This window comes from Chenopodium album, chromosome 2 (assembly GCF_948465745.1).
Source record: "Chenopodium album chromosome 2, dcCheAlbu1.1, whole genome shotgun sequence".
In the NCBI taxonomy this organism is placed as follows: Eukaryota; Viridiplantae; Streptophyta; class Magnoliopsida; order Caryophyllales; family Amaranthaceae; genus Chenopodium; species Chenopodium album.
The window spans coordinates 83664772-83678935 of NC_137835.1; the positions used below are offsets into that span (position 1 = coordinate 83664772).

Sequence of the window (14164 nt, forward strand, 5' to 3'; positions counted from 1 at the left end):
ATAAGTAGGGCATGTTCTCATTGGCTGAACTGAGCTGAACTGAACTAACCCTGAAGTGAACTGAAATGAATATTTTATAAGAGAAGGAAATTAGGAGCTGAACTTAATTGAACTGAGCTGAACTGAGCTGAGCTGAGCTGAACTGAACTGAATTTCAACATATGAGAACAGGCCTGTAATCACTTGACATTTAAATACTATCTGGTTAAAGATAGACAAGTGTCAAAACATGATTAATTACTCACTTCGTATTCTCATATACACGTATAATAATGCAAAAACTAGTATTGGGCCCGGGGCGATGCCCCATAATCTAATTTAACTGATTAATTGTATTATATATTTGTATAAAACTATTACCTAATACATAACTACCAGTAATCACTTGACATTTAAATATTTTGCGGTTAAAGATAGATAAGTGTCAAAACACGAATACTCACTTTGTATTCTCATATACATATTCTAATATAGAGTACAAAGTTTTGACCAATAATTATATCATTAAATATCTCTAAAACAAAATAGATTACGTAAATAGTGTAAAAAATCAAAATGTTTTACTCGATACGGTAATTTTTAGAGACGGATAAAGACATAAAAGTACACAACTCAAGTCCATACCTCCACATTACCGTGAGTTGAAATCAGATTATTCTCTTCACGGCTTCGCGTCACATCGGCTAGTCTGCCTACTGATTAGCGATGGACTCGCACCCATCTCACCTGAATCCCACCACCGCCGCTGCCGGAGCTCGTTCCCGGAGCTCACACTCGCACTCGCAATCCCAATCTCCTTCCCACTCCTCCGCCTCCGTCTCCGCCGCAACCTCCTCTCTCCACCACCACCCTCACCACAACAAACGCAAGCGGCCTCCTCCTCCCACCACCACCACCAACGACGCTCCTCCTCCTTCCTCCTTCCTCTCCGCCGACACCACCGACGATCTCGACTCCATCTCCGCCGCTACTCCCGCCGATAACTCCTCCGATGACGCCGCCGCCGCTACTCCCGCCGACAACGACGACGATGATGACGACGATAACGATAACTTTCCTCCCAATGATTCCTCCTCTATTCGTACCTTTACTGCCGCTCGCCTCGACGGTGCGCCAAGGAGTACTAAGCTTAGCAAGGTTGATGGTGCTTCTGTTAAGGTTGAGGTTCCTGATTCTGCGAAAGATGGCGCGAATTCTGGTGGTGGTGCTGTTCCTGTTGGTCCTGCTAATGCGAGTGGTGTGACGGTGAAGGAAGATCCTGTTAAGAGTATTTTTACGGAGAATATTCAGACTAGTGGTGCTTATAGTGCTCGAGAAGAAGGTTTGAAGCGTGAGGTATATTTGATAATTTTATCATCATTTTCGTTAATTGCTGCAATTTTGATTAATGTATTGGAAGATTAGTTGATTGATTGGGGTGATACAGCATTTTTTATGTGTACATTTTGTTAATTTCATGGCTCGAATTGAGTTATTTCATCCAGTTAGGTTATTCTGCTGTTTAAATTGGATTCATAGTTCATTGTTGCAGAATTTGGGAGCTGCATAAAAAAAAAAAAAAAAAAAAAAAAAAAGATGTAAAGGAGATATAATTTACCTAGTCTTTTAACAAACTACAATGATGCTGTTGTAATGTTCGTTTCGATGGCTAATTGAACATATTTGTGGGCGCTAATGGAATGTAATTTTGGTTGGACTTCGTGGAACTAGAGGGCATCCACTTGGCGATCTTATGATGAGTATGAGCAATTAGTTAGTACTCCGTACGAAGTAACTCTGTATGATATAATAAGGTTTACTAAATGTTGGTTAAATGCTGAAAGAGATTTGCTTTTAGTGTGACTGATGTTTTGTTTGGCAATTTAGATTTGTTTGGTTCTAAATCAGTATGGATTTATCAATTAAGGTTTAATAGAAACTCAACTGTACTTATTCAAGTGTTCGTATTGCTCTCATGTGTTTTTCCAATAAATAAGTTCCTTGAAACGTTTTTTAGTCAGATAGGCATTGTGATTGCTTAATGAACTGTAACTCTTCTTGTTAGCTTTTTTCAGGGTTTATTTTTAATTCTTAATATTCAGGTAGCATTGTTCTTATTGTAATATTATAAGGGGTAAGGACTTTGTGCAATCATATATTAGTGTGCATAATCTGCATATTGCTTTCACTCACAAACTTGTTTACTTAATTGAACCACACTTATCTTTACTTATTAGCGCTGTACATTATGTAGAATTGTTAGCTTAAACCCAAACGTATGTGAACTTATTAGTGCAGAACTGAATATATAATGTCTTTAAATGAAGATTGAGCATACTGAACTGGGTTTATCTTGCTATCCACAGAATGATTTAGTAACCTTGAATTTTAACTTTTAAGCAGTGAACTGAACTTTATTAGCTGCTACTGAACATATTCTTAAAACTAATTTAAATTTGGCTGCATAATATTGTTTTTCTGTATGTGCAGTACCCTTATCCCTATCTGGTTGTATAAGAAAGGCTTAACCTCATTCATTATGTACAGTAGTTTAAGTCATTACTTTTAATGATCTGTTTTTGGTTGTATACCAAATTATTACTAAAAACTGCCTATGGTTTTGGAAAATATACCTGTTTGGCTGTATCTAATAACCTTAATAAATAGTTAGGTCATGCTACACCAGCAAAGAAACATACGGACTGTTATTTCTGTAGAAAACTGGTGTTTACATTGGTCTTGATATTCAAGCTTTACTTCTCTGGATGGCTTTTCATCTTTTTTACGAGGAAATCTGAATCTTGCAGGAGGAGACTGGAAAACTTAGATTCTTATGTCTTTCAAATGATGGAGTTGATGAGCATATGGTTTGGTATCTTAATATTACTCACTGGACGCTTATATGAACAAATGTTTTCATTTGTTGCTGTAAAGAAATGATGTGATGACCAATTGTTGAAATTTTTGTTTTTGGTTATTCAGGCTGATAGGGCTGAAAAATATATTTGCTAGGCAACTTCCTAACATGCCAAAGGAATACATTGTTCGTCTTGTTATGGACAGGTATGTCCATATGCGTGATGTTTGCAGAGTTAATTGCAAATTTATAAATGCTCCTACAAATTTTCTATCCATAAAAGTCATAAATCTTTCTGCAAAAGATCCCTGTTCTGTTTAGAGAGAGATTGTTAAAGGAAAAGGGTGAGGGAGTGGATATATTGCAAATGTGCATTTTTATTCCAGACCTTACCAAGTTGCTGATGCTTTCTAGGACATCCATTATTGTGCTGAATTTTTTGCAGAAGCCATAAATCTGTGATGGTAATCAGACGTTCGACTGTTGTTGGTGGCATCACTTACCGTCCATACAAGAGGTATATGCTAGGTTCAGGTTATTTAATTATCTTCTATTCTGGGTCATGACATCATGTTCTTTATGAGAAAATGGATGATGGAGGAGAAACCAAAAACTTGCCTTGATTTTGTTACTTTGCTGTGAACATAACTTTATTCTGGTGTGATGCTGTATACAGAGTTCAACAAGTTCTACTTCAGTGTACATCTGAATGTTACATAAATTTTTTTTGTGAGAGAAAATTTATTACAATTTTTTGTAAGATATTGGTGCTGTGTAACTAGGTAGATTTGTTTGACAGATTTGTTGTTGTCTCAAAGGACCTTCATTGTGCTATTTTGAACTCTATTAGCATGACCTATCTATATTAGGTGCACTGATGCAAGTTCTTACAATATTCTCAATTTCCTTCTTTTGCTTTGTTGTGTGTGCAAACTGCAAAATCACCTTCTGCATAGGTGATTGGTTCATTTATAGCTTCTGACTGTTTTGTCTATGGTATGTTACAGCCAAAAATTCGGGGAGATAGCGTTCTGTGCTATTACTGCGGATGAACAAGTAAAAGGCTATGGCACTAGACTTATGAATCACCTAAAACAGCATGCACGCGATGTTGATGGTTTAAGTCATTTTCTCACTTACGCAGACAATAATGCTGTTGGTTATTTCATCAAACAGGTACAGCTATCATCCATGATTGTTTTAGTGGCGTTATTGATTGAATTAGATTTAATGGTTATCCTGATCTTAGGAAACAACAAAAGGTTCCTCCACATATGCCTTATTACTTTCATCAAAAAGAATGATTTGGATCAAACTGGCTAGAGCTCTGTTCTCCTCAGATTATTGTAAATAATTTTCAGTAAGAACAAGTTTGTTTTCAGCAAATTGAATTGTGGAAAAGTGTATAATACAAGTTAGGGAAGACTTAAGCAAAAATAAGTTTAGTTTGGCAAAAATTAGTAAACTCAGCAAAAATTAGTTTTTTTTTTTTTTTTTTTTTTTTTTTTTTTTTGCAATAAGCCTATAATAAGTTTAGTTCAGCAAAAATAAGCTGAGAAGAGCCTAAGTTGGAGCCTGGAGGAATAAGGTACTCTAAATATGCCTCTTGTCGTTCCATGTGTATGGTTTGTTCTAGTGTCAAGTGGAGTAGTTTAACATCCAAATGGTACATGAAAAATTAGAAATTATGATGGGTTCTGGGTCTTCTTAATTTCTTGTATAGGCCAATTTGATATAAATGAAGCTGGATGTATCTTTTAAGTATCTAATATTGTTTTCTTATCTAGCCTGTCGAGTAGTGTCATTAATGATTCTTGTGTTTCTATAGCCTGAGATTTGGACCTCTGAAATTGTGTGTTTGTGTGATTTTTTGTTGAGACTAGTGTCACTGGGGTAAACTAAGGTAAACCTGCAGATGAATGATGAACCAGCTTTCCAATGCAGGATTTTTGTTTTTCTATGGATCAAAAGTAAAGAACCTATATTTCATGTGACTTAGCCTTATACTGAAATTTATTATTTTAATTGGAGAAAAAATGTTGGTGCTTATATCACTTTAAAGACAGCTTTCCATAAATACATATGGTGAAGCTTGTGTCGGACAATGAAATTCCCAACACTGATCAACACCAACAGGTGCTAACTTTGCAAGGTGATATAAAATACCAAATTCTTATCCCTTTTCTCATGAGAACAAAACACAAAATCAAACCTAGAACAAGAAGAACCTCATACTGAACTTGAATTTGTGATTATAATATGGGCCTCAGCTGAAGAATTGGATTCACACTCTTGTTTGATTTAAAATTCTTTTTTTTTTCCTCTGGCACTTTTCAACTGGCTGATACTGCATTTTTCTGTATTTCATCTTTTTTCTTTCTTCTTTTATTTTTCTTGGAATAGTAGCTGACATTGTTCCAATTTTATATTCTGTAGGGGTTTACTAAAGAAATCTCCTTGGAGAAGGACATATGGCATGGGTAAGTTTTTCAAGCTGCACCACTTGTATGTATGAGAGTTGGGAAACAAAGTTTTATAAGTAAATAAATTTTGTTCACCATCTTCCTTGTATCTCTGTCTTCTACTTTTGTGGATTGATTGGCTAATTTGTTTGGTATTTTATTTATACCTTTATGTATTATTGTGTCATCCTTAAGGTACATTAAAGATTATGATGGAGGAATCCTTATGGAATGCAAAATGGATCCTAAGCTTCCGTATACAGATTTGTCAACCATGATCCATCGTCAGAGACAGGTAACAAGCTTCAAACCTGCATATGTAGCTTTGGCACATTAACTCCTTCACCTCTTATGTTGTTTTCTGGTATATAATTATTTGACAATGCCGTAAGGCTATAAGCAACTATATAAGCTCTCCATGCCAACATTTCTCTGGTATGATGTTAAGGAGCAATTAGGATTTTATTTCTCATACAGGCATGTATTTATAGGCAATAGGTTTGCTCATTTTTGTAGCCTCAGCAAAGCTTAATCTACAACTAGTTAGGTATGTGGTAATCATATTTGTGAATAGGGAAAAAGGTGTATAAAGTTATTGTTGGTAACAAGAATGAAAGTTATCATTCTTATTTCTGTATTTGGTATACACGTATTAGAAAAGGGGATGGAGTGAATAAGTACCAATAACATTTGCATTAAGTAATGATTTAATATGGAAACTGTAGTCCCATGATTCCCACCCCCACTTTCTGAAATCTAGCCCTTCATTTGGTGATAATACTGGTTGGAGTTGATTCCTCTCCATCCCCTAGCCATTTTCCTCTCCCTTGTATAAAGCATATATTTTGCTGGAATCAATCCCTTGTTAGAGTAGTTTCTAGTTTCCTACTCCTGACTCCTCATTTCTGCATACGAAATTAGCCATAAAGTACTTTCCTCGGCTGGAAAATTGCCTGTGTTAGTTTGGGTTATATTAATTTAGTTTGACAGTTCTTATTCTGTTGGAACACCACATTTTTTTTTAAATAACCTCATTGTCTGGGTGATGCAGGCCATTGATGAGAAAATCCGAGAGCTCTCTAATTGTCATACTATCTACCCTGGGATTGATTTTCAGAAGGTAATTACAACTCCAGCTTTTAAAAGACATGATTGCACTTAAGTGATGTTAGTCTTCGAGCCTTGGCAAATTATGCAAGGCAAAGTCACATGCCTTGGTGAAGCGAGGCGCATGTTTCCTTTAATTATGAAATGCTATTCTATCAAGATCATTTTACTCAATCAATGTGTGACTGACTAAATTAGCAATAGAAGTCACTTTTTTTTTCGTAATTTTTTAGGACAAAAACGATGCATTTAGAATCACGGTTTTCCTTGTTATCACGTCACTGCACAAGGGTAACTGAGATGAAAATCTAATCAGGTGTGCAGAGGCACACTACTTAATCTCAATGAGCTTCTAGGCTTCCTAAAGGCAATCATTTTTTGCTTATCATGACACTTTCTAATGACCTGCCAGAGAGGTCTAGCCTATACTATTGCCGTTCTGGCATTAAAAGATTCTGAGTTTTAAAGTTATTGAGCTGTGAAGGCGTGAGTGATTATTCTCAGTTCATGTTTTTTAGGAATTGTTCAAAGGCATTATTCTCATGGCATAAAATGAAAGAGAAAATGGAGTTTGTTGCTTATTTTGGAGACAACATTGATTTTTTATTTTTTTAATCATTTACTTGGCTCTTAATTGTGCGTACACATGGAACTATAAGAGACAGCTTATTTCAAAAAATTATTTTTTCAAGTGCTGTACAATCTTTAAGATTACACTCAGAATTTATCTAACTGTTTAGTATATTGTTCAGAAGGAGGCTGGTATCCCCAAAAAAGTCTTCAAAGTCGAGGACATTCCAGGATTGAGTAAGTAGAGTCAATCTTTTCTGCATTTGTGATGCATATCTCTAAACATTACGTTTTCACAACTCTTATGATTGATGTATAATATTCTCTGATGAATTTCCTTTCTTTGAGTGTTTTGGATTCTTCTTTCAACCTACTAATTGTAAATTGTTTTGCATTGATGACCTAAATATATCAGATAATATGGGGTTATATCAACCAGTCATCCATTGTTTTCTCATATGCCCTCCATAGTTATTTATGCTCTTTTCTACCAATCAATGCCTAGTTTCAAGCCAATCAGAAGTATTTGGGATTTGTACATTATACGATTTTTGTTATAGTGTGTAATCAAAACGTACATATGGAGTACTGGCTTTCTGATTGGCTTGAAACTTGGTATTGATTTCATATGCTGAGCCTATGTTTTGTGTTTGTGCTGGTAGTTGAATTTTGGGGTTCATGTTGCTTCTTTCTTTGTCCTTGCTTATATTCTTCAGTGTGTGAGTTGCATATTGTATACACCCACTATTTGGGGAGAATTAAAGCATTTTAAAACTAAAAACATAATCTTTCAGAAGACAAAACCTCAGCACCACTTGTAGAGTTTCTATGTTATCAGATCTAGTAGATTTACTTTTGCAGTGATAATGTTACTAATAAAACTACACGCACACATATCGTAATTGATAATTGATCTTGTTAATATATGTTATTATAGGAGAGGCTGGGTGGACACCTGAGCAATATGGACATTCAAGGTTTAAACCTTCAATTGCTTCTGGGGACAATGCCTCATATCAGAAATCTCTTACTGCGTTCATGCGCTCACTGTTGAAGGTTAGTTTCTCTGCTTGTGCATTTTTTTGCTTTCTCTGTAGCAGTGTTTGTAAAGGTTCAAGGCACTTGGGTCCTTGAGCTTTAGGTGCAATGCACGGGCATGAGGTTCACGTTTAAATTATTACAGATTCTATGCTGAAAAATTGGTTGCAGACCTTGGACTTTAGGTTGAGCTTTTGTTTGTTGCAATGTGCTTTTGTATGGCTTGATGAAAATACCCGTTTAGGACCATTTCTAAGTGCTTGGGCACCAGCGCAAGGAATGCCTTTTCAAAGATTATTCTGTAGTGTTGGAGTTGAACTGTCAAGCTCCTGCTTGGAATGAAAAGCATAATTTCAGCTTCAGCTGCCTTGAAGCTACTATGCAGCTATGCTGTGGACATAGACATCTATATCTGAAACTGCTTAAAAATGTTTTTGACTATTAAGAAACTATGATATGGTTGTGAATTTGTGATGTATGCTATACCTTTGCCATGATTAACTCTTGATGCTTACAATATTGCTAAAGCCTTGCATAAATAGTAATGAATATGTTATATTTAAATAGTTATACACGTGACCATCCTAATACCAGGCCATATAAGGAACCAGTTCCTTAAATTTTAATCTGAATGCAGTGTAACGTCCACTCCCTGGTTTAATTATACTTGAATAACACTGAAGCACTGAGTAGTTTGTGATGATATATTTTCTTCTCCTTAACACAGTCTATGCAAGACCATCCTGATGCTTGGCCATTTAAGGAACCGGTTGATGCTCGTGACGTGCCTGATTATTACGATATCATCAAGAATCCCATGGGTATGAGCAATTTCTACATACTTCTTTTGGCATTCTAGTAATCTTTTGTTTCCAGTTGAATTAGCTGGGTGACTTGCATTGTTGTGTGTTTCGACCAAACTGAAATTATTTCATTGCTATTTATAAATTCTTTAAGTTCCTTTTATCAGTAATTCAACACTGAGCAACTGGTGGATTTTACTTGTGATGTATATAGGCTTTAATGAATAATGCTATATCACAAATTTTATGATGCAGACCTGAAAACAATGTCAAAGAGGGTGGATTCAGAAATGTATTATGTGACATTTGAGATGTTTGTTGCTGATTCCCGGAGAATGTTTGAGAATGCACGTACCTATAACTCCCCAGAAACTATTTACTATAAATGTGCAACCAGGCATGTTTTTATCTGTTTAACATCATTTTCAACTTTAGTACACTATGATCTCCGCTGGAATTTTTGTTTATCTGGTTTATTTTTCAGGCTGGAGGCACATTTCACAAGTAAAGCAAATTTGCAAGCTGGAGTCCCATTTCTCAAGTAAAGTTCAGGCAACTGTGTAATATGATCCAAGGACGCGGCCTTAATAATGTGTATATATGCGAGATGGACATTAGTTAGAAACCCTAGATGACATACCAATTGCAGCTGTTGATGGACAATCGAACTTGTATACCATTGATATCATTGTTAAATTAGAATCCGATTGTTAAATTAGATATTGATGAATCTCATATTAGAAGCAGTTTATTTATGAAAAATAATTGATTGTAACTTTGTAAGTGTTGTCAATTAATTTGTTGGTTTTACCTCTCAATGCTTGCTGATTTCGATAAGCTCCTATCGTCCATTAGCTTGTAAATTGTAGATCATCAGCTCATCTGTATGACAGCACTATTTATTGTTTTGTCAATTTTGATTGCCTTGCAATTTATCAATGCTAGGGCTAGAAAGAGATCTTGGCAAAAGCAATTTACTCTCCCGTCCAAAATAAATAGCTACATTATACATAATAACTCGGTTATCTTTAATTGTTGTGCATGCCCAACGCTGCGTCTTTGCAATTAAAAGAGAAAAGAGGTACTCGTATTAGGTTGTTGGAAAAAAAGATGTCACATCATTGAAATCAATTATAATCATGATTAGACTTTCTAATACGCCATTACCTAATTAATATGGATACGTATGTAAAATTGGATTGCAAATTGTACACTACGTGAGTGACATGAGTTACATCACGTGACAACTAATTTCAAACTGGAGTAGGCTTCCGAATAAGATAATAGCGGTTTTGGCCTTTTGGGCCTTGACGAGGGTGTAGAGCCAACATAAAACTGATCCATATATCATTTACCGCAGGATATTAATGATCAACACATTAATAAACTTAAGAAAATAAATATTATAAAAATAAAAAATAAAAAAAAAATTCAAGAAGAGACAAGTAGTCCGTAGTAGTAATCTGTTTATATGCCCCAGATCTATCTATCTCTGTTGCTCTGTCTAAATTTCGTTCGAAAGAGAATCAGTGTTCATCATTCAAGGTCAATTTTACTCCCGAATTCCAACAAAATTCCACTCTAATCTGAGCAATTATCCCAGGTTTATCTCTCCACAATTCTTCAATTTTTATCAGTTTAATCTACATTGCGCAATTTTTTTTAAAAATTTTAAAATTTCGATTCGATTGATTTAATAAAATTGCAATTGATGCCTAAAATGTCTTGTTATTGATGTTGATTGATTTGTAATTCCTTCGATTTTATGCTCTTTGTTAGTCTTTGAAATTTTATTAGGTTTTTGATGATGATATGAGTTGTATTGATTGAATCTCATGAAATTGAAGTATTATCTTTCTTTGATTTGCAGAAATTTTGATTGTTGACCTTGTTTGACCATGTCGAACAAACCTCAAATCCCTAATAAGAATTCTGCACTCATTGCTGTTATTGCTGATGAGGTACCTTTTTTTTTTTTTTTTTTTTTTTTTTTACCCTTTGTAATTTAGGTTATGGAGGTGTAAATTTAGTTTTGATGGTGTAATTTTGCAGCTAAACATTTTAGAAAGATGAAAATTTGGGTTGAATGAGCATGTCAAATTGAATTTGTATATGCTTTAGCTTCAATCTTAGTGATCAGTGCTCAATGTGATATCGAGGGTAACTTGATGATACAATGGCGTGTTTTTCCGAAGCGTTGGCAGGATTGTGTTACTGTTATCTTAATAATTGCAACTCAGATGCTAATTAGATGGCCTATAAGAATTATGAATTTATGATCCTTCATATTTTATCGCTGATTGATGATGCAAGTTTGGTTAAGCTTTGTTTTATATCCTCGATTAGAGTTTTTTTAATAATCATCAACTTTTTTATTGGAATTTTGTTGATTTTGAAACAAGAAATTTACATAATATAAGAGAGCCTAGATTTTGATCAAACTTGAATGTATTCCAAGTTCGAGCTATTTGGGATGCTTCCAAATTTCTATATAAGAGACACACTGCATGGACTAATATAAAATCATGCTCTTGGCCTCTTGGGGTTGAAGCCTGTGGAGGGAAGTTGCTTACATCATGACAACATCAAACTCTCGCAATAGTGAGATTTATGTTGGATTGTTGATGTTCTTTATAAGCTTATCTTATTAATTCCTTACATGTAGGACACCATTACTGGCTTTTTGCTTGCTGGAGTTGGTAACGTTGATATCAGGAGGAAGACAAATTACCTGATTGTGGACAATAGTAAGTGCCTGAATCTTCAAAATGATATAATGCTTGTAGTCTAGTACTTCAGTGTGCGACAGTTGTAATCTCTTCTACCCTTTTCCAAGCACTGAAAAATTTTGTACCTTTGTTGAATATCAACTTGACTTGCATCTACTAGCCTTTTTTCAATGCAAGAAATAGTGATAAATTCTATCTTATTGGTGAGTTGTATTCTATGTAAGCTAAAAAGAAAAAAAAAGGGTGTTTTGTCTTTTCACCTTTGATGCCTTGATTTGAAAGTGTTGACCTTTACTGTAAACTTGTAAACGAGGCCTCGATGTGAAAAGAACAAAAAGATAAAGAAAAGAAATTTTCGGTTGTTTAAAATGTAATCATGCAATGTATTGATTCTTGTTTCCTATCATATGCTAAGCCTTTTTCATATTATAAGAATAGTAAGATGTGGTTGTGTCAGTATACGATATTATAACAAAATTTTCTCAATGGTTTTAGCTTTGCGCTTAATCTATTTATTTGTGGTATACTTTTGTCCCAGCTTATGACTACTCTACATTCAACCACTGTATAAGACAGGAGCTTGTGCTCCTGAACCCCAGGGCGAGCCAGATTCTATAGACATTTTATAATTTTCGTATATTAAAATTGAGTTTTTTAAGCTGCTAATCTTACTCTTGGTAAACTTTTTTTATACGAAGTAATTTGGTACTGTTATGTGTTATCTCATTGACCCTGTTTATCTTACTTAGAAACAACGGTAAAACAAATTGAAGAAGCATTTAAGGAGTTCACAGCAAGGGAGGACATAGCAATCGTATTGATCAGCCAATATGTAAGTTTCATTTGCTGATTTAAGTTATATTTATCTTTATTTGTCTTATTGTGATTGTTGTTATAGTAGATGCTCACTTGACTGTTCTATTGACTGATTGACTTGTAAATGAAGTTGCATATTCTCTTCCCATTAATTACTATTTAGAGTCTCTGAGTTTAGTTAACTTAAGTGTTACGAATTAGGGGGGAAGAGGGGGGGGGGGGGGGGATAAGAGACAAGCCCCAGCTATGGATTTAATCAAAGAAGTCTATTATGTAAATGCTCTTTCCCCCTCGTTCAGTGTCTCTGCTGCTGCCCATGCACAATCGGACCGTTAACCCCCTAGCCCCCTCGGGGGGGGGGGACCTTGCCCGTGCCGAAGACGAGCTCGTCTTCAGCTGATGCTGCCCAGCCAAGGCCTAGGCGCTGCTGCTTAAGCCAAGGCATGGGAGCTGGGTACTTCTGCCCAAGTCAAGGCACGCCATGGCTTAGGCAAGGAGCACGGCATGAGGACAAGGCATAAAAACACCGCATACTAAAAAAAATACACCTATTTTTGGCAATTGAGGGTAGCATGTTGGCTTGCCTTAGGGTGAAGGCAACAATTGCCAAGGCAAGGCAACATAACTTCGCAAGGCTAGGCAAAACAAGGCATCTTAAAATATGATAACGTGGGGTCGATCAATTCCCGACACCAAATAGGCCTCTTGGGGCCCTTTGGGGACCCTTGGAAGCACTTCAATTTATAACCTTGTTGAATAAAAAATATGTTATCTGAAGACCTAATTTAAAAAGTATAATACACGAAATCAGACCATTTTTAGGACCCTGAAGTGATGGTAAGGGAGGCATCTGAGATCATATAATGTTCTTTGGAATCTTACACAACCACTCTGCCACAACTACTCTCCCATCTTGTTATGAATTGCTTCTATCTGATCCTTTGGTTGGTTTTTCCTTTGTTTTGATTATGTTTAAGCATTCGGGTTTGTCCCCCCTCCCCCCTCTCTCTCTGATTTTGGTTGCCCATAATAAGCTCCATTTGCCCTGTTGCAGATTGCAAATATGATTAGATTCCTTGTTGATAGCTACAACAAACCAATTCCAGCAATTTTGGAGATCCCATCTAAGGACCATCCCTACGATGCTGCTCATGACTCAGTTCTTTCACGGGTGAAGTACCTCTTCTCCGCTGAATCAGCATCCAGCAGATTTTAGACAGATGTTTGTCTAAATATTGAATGCTTTGAGTTTGTAGAACTGTTCACATTTTGAGTTGATATTCCATTCTTATGTTCTCAGAATAAAGAGTGTAATTAAGTTATTACATTTGTATGTTAACCTTAAACGAGTCTGTTTCTGAACCAAACATGAATTCAGCAATTCCATATTTTATGCTCCATTCAGCATTGGTAACCATGTTTTTATCTGTTTCAATTGTCTAATCAACCAATACATACAAGCTTTGCTTTTCGAGGGAGTGCATCGTTCAATGTATGCACTGAATGGTAATGCAGGACACATTGAAGTGGATTGTGATGCATGAGAGATTTGTTTTGGTCTATTAATTTAGAATTTGGCATTACATGCAATTTGGGATTACCCTTTGCCAAAAAAAAAAAAAAAAAAAAAGGCATAGGTATATTCTTACCACTACCAAAAATAAAAAACTGTGTCACTCAAAGAACCAATTTTTCTGACAAATTTATAAGGTAATTCGTGTCAAGTTTTGCAGAATTTTGTACTGTACTGAACTATTAAAAGACTACAAAAGGTATTAAGTATTATTACTGGTGTAAGTCACT

General features: G+C 35.5%; 2 protein-coding genes across 3 annotated transcripts; both read left to right on the forward strand.

Moving 5' to 3' along the window:
- Nucleotides 1–641: 641 nt before the first annotated feature.
- On the forward strand, nt 642–9730 carry LOC145604175 (histone acetyltransferase GCN5-like). 2 transcript variants are annotated; one of them, XM_081660120.1, is made up of 13 exons: nt 642–1335; nt 2787–2851; nt 2962–3042; nt 3282–3353; nt 3844–4012; nt 5273–5316; nt 5494–5593; nt 6350–6418; nt 7158–7212; nt 7913–8031; nt 8741–8834; nt 9072–9213; nt 9301–9730. In XM_081660120.1, the coding sequence occupies exons 1-13, from the start codon at nt 706–708 to the stop codon at nt 9359–9361; spliced, it is 1701 nt and encodes a 566-aa protein (XP_081516246.1). In that variant the 5' UTR covers nt 642–705; the 3' UTR covers nt 9362–9730. The 2 variants fall into 2 exon arrangements, with proteins under 2 accessions (XP_081516246.1, XP_081516250.1); XM_081660124.1 differs by having other exon boundaries at nt 7161–7212.
- A 530-nt stretch (nt 9731–10260) lies between these two features.
- On the forward strand, nt 10261–13761 carry LOC145604189 (V-type proton ATPase subunit F-like). Its single transcript, XM_081660132.1, has 5 exons — nt 10261–10419; nt 10687–10777; nt 11482–11563; nt 12295–12377; nt 13416–13761. Exons 2-5 carry the CDS (start codon nt 10715–10717, stop codon nt 13575–13577), a joined length of 390 nt encoding a protein of 129 aa, XP_081516258.1. The 5' UTR covers nt 10261–10419; nt 10687–10714; the 3' UTR covers nt 13578–13761.
- Nucleotides 13762–14164: the final 403 nt, after the last annotated feature.